This window comes from Teleopsis dalmanni, chromosome 1 (assembly GCF_002237135.1).
Source record: "Teleopsis dalmanni isolate 2A chromosome 1, ASM223713v2, whole genome shotgun sequence".
Classification (NCBI taxonomy): Eukaryota; Metazoa; Arthropoda; class Insecta; order Diptera; family Diopsidae; genus Teleopsis; species Teleopsis dalmanni.
The window spans coordinates 172,873,204-172,876,116 of record NC_051846.1 but is presented as its reverse complement, the minus strand read 5'-3'; the positions used below and the strand labels follow the sequence as shown (position 1 = coordinate 172,876,116).

The 2,913-nt window shown below is 27.8% G+C and overlaps 1 protein-coding gene across 1 annotated transcript in view; it reads right to left on the bottom strand.

The window, feature by feature from the left end:
- Positions 1 to 1,786, bottom strand: part of LOC119666731 (trichohyalin-like) — a 3,972-nt gene extending 2,186 nt beyond the window's left edge. Inside the window, exon 1 of the mRNA XM_038076014.1 lies at positions 1,643 to 1,786. Coding sequence (XP_037931942.1) covers positions 1,643 to 1,786 — 144 coding nt within the window. The remainder of the gene's footprint in view (positions 1 to 1,642) is intronic.
- Between the last annotated feature and the right edge of the window lie 1,127 nt (positions 1,787 to 2,913).

Here is a 2,913-nt window from a genome sequence, read left to right as displayed (position 1 = left end):
TTTTTCATAATACCATTTCATAAAAAACCGGTATCATTATTTTGTTATTCGGCTTATTTTGTTATTCTGGTTATTCTGCAGACTCTCACAAGTCTTCTTAGAATATGACCAATCCACAAGTACTTTTGCTTACTGCTCATATATATTGATTGCGGTTTGTTAGTCTGATTCTACAAGTAAGTACCAGGAATCGAACTCGTGTCCTGCCAAATTTGAAGCTCAGAGCCAGCACATCTTAAAAATATATAATTAAAATAATTTATTAACTTTTTTTTTATTATAATTAATTTTATTGCATAATTAGAAAAATAAGCAACACAATTCAAGTCGATTAAAACAAATAATTTAATTAATTTAATCAATTTTTCTTTTTCCATTCTATTAATATTTATTATATGAATAAATTCACAATTTATTTTCAAAAAAAAATAAATAAATTAAAATAAATATTTAGTTTCAAATATTTGCATGTTTTCATTTGAAAACAAATAATATCAAAAAATGCCATGCATTTATTTATAAACAAATTTAAATGAATTTATATCTACTATATATTATGTGTAAATACATAAATTTGTCAAAGAGTACAGAAATCTGCGCCAACACCCACAATCACATAGCAAACCGAAATAAATAACTAATGTAGTGAGACGATAGCGATTTTTTCGGTAATTTATTGTAGAATTTATGCACTGCAAGATCTGCCAGATTAAGTGATGCTCACAAAAAGATAAATAAATGCATAGCGAATATATCTCTGTAATTGTTTTCAAGGCATGAGTCGGCATAAACAATTTTTTAAGTCAAATTAAATGTTTTTATTATTTTACTTGCGCTTTAAGCAAGACTCAGTGAGGAAAGAAAAAACAATTTTGGCACATAAGGACACAATATGTGTTCTCATGTATGAAATTTTTAATTTGCCAAAAATTTTCGAATCAATTTTGCTCTAAGGAAAACAATAACAATCGTATGTGGAAATAAACAAACATAAGAATATTTATACAAACATAAGCAAACAAAATAGGAGAAAAAAAAAACACACAAAAAAATAAAATGAAAAACTAATAAAAAAATGGCTACTGTTGCAAGGCAGGACTTCAGAGCTTCAAGAGCAACATTTTCTCATGTACGCATTGAACTACTTGGCAAAATGCCTTCGAAATGTACGCAAAGGACATTTTGGAATTTCATTTTATTTTGTTGTTTTAACAGTTGTTCAAACAAACAACAAAAATATTGTGACAAATAAACAAATAAACAAATGCTCAAATCTCAGTCATGAAAATTTATAGCGCCGAAAAATATGCTTCTTAAATGGTTTTGTAACTAATTAGAAATCAACTAATGAATTTGAGTTATGACAAGTTTTATGAGCCAAATTGTTGAGCCATTCGTTCACTTTATTTTTAGATTATTTATATAAAATGAAATAAATAAGAATATATATAAAAAATTAAAAAATTATAAAAAAAATTAAATAAAATTGTAATGCAAAAAAATGCTTAAAGTACGTAATGAGCTTTATTTGTTGAAACGTTCGGCGCAAAGTGCATTTGGCAGCTGTTACTGCTTGAAATCATCAAGATACTTTCCTCATGCATTTGTTTTCGTATAATTATGTACAAACACTTGCACAAACAAGCAAATGCACAAACATTGTCATATTTAAATGAGTTTGAAATGAATCTACATATTTGCAATTCCACCTTCGAGCGGCAGGCACCACTGTTGGCGCCAACACTTCTTCCAAAGATGAGAATAGCAAAGAGTTTTGTGATTCCATTTTTATTTTTAGGACATTTTCATTTTCTTTTTTTTTTTTGTCATAGTATTTTTTTACAAGAAACTCATAGAGAAATGAGGAAACTGTGTCTCGTTAAAGCCTTTAGGCATACTTGGGACGAGCACAACAGTAATAAAAATATATAAAATGCCGAGCAAGGAATATCTCTCATTATTTCGACTTTTGCTTTTAGTTTTTCAGTTACAATACATATCCTTTGTGTAGGAAGGTAGTATGCATTTATTTTTATTTTTTTTTAATTGAATTTGTCTAGTGCGGTGATACGCCTCAGTACATGCATGAAAATATGTGTAAGAAATACGTTTTTCTCCCATATTTTATAGTTACAAAGAAAAACTTGAACAAGTTCGGTTTTGTATTTTCCTTCACTTCATTTCATCGAAAATATAAAATTTTATCTATGGTTATTTTTATATTTACATAACTAAGAGCTTTTGAAATATATATGTTCTTTTTATAGACCTCACTTTTGACATTATTTGATATTGCGACTCTGGGTTCTCTATTGTTTTCACCTAGAGAACCTAGAGATCTATTGTCCTCCTTTATGGGGGGACTTATTTCTATAATGTAGCATCCACATTACAGAGTTTATCTTCTTTTTTATATTTTGAAGACAGTTTCGACGAAAGTAATTATTAACTTAATAGAAGCTATTGTATTTAATAGAACGATTTTTCAAAAAGAAGTGAATTGCAACAACAAATATTTTTATTTCTTTAAATTATTGAATTTTTGACTGATTACACAGCTGTTTCGAGCATTTCCAAATATCCACGATCAATGGTCTTGGGATTATTTCTTATATTTATTTATTCGTAAATAGTATTTTGAGACTGAAAACATCTAATGTTGAACTCGTACCCGGAGTTTTATAAAAATGCTTTGAGTATTTTTAAGCAAGTTCACTTGCTGTGTTATATTAGAACGAAATAATAAACCAACTGTAACATGATTAAATTATTTAAAAATATTCTTAATTGTTAAATTTCAATACTATTCTTTATTCTTTTTATCCAACATGAGATGCCCATCCAGACACTTTTTTGCACGTGTTTTGAGATCATGTTCTATTTGCCACAAAACCTATACGTTCCATTAGAGTA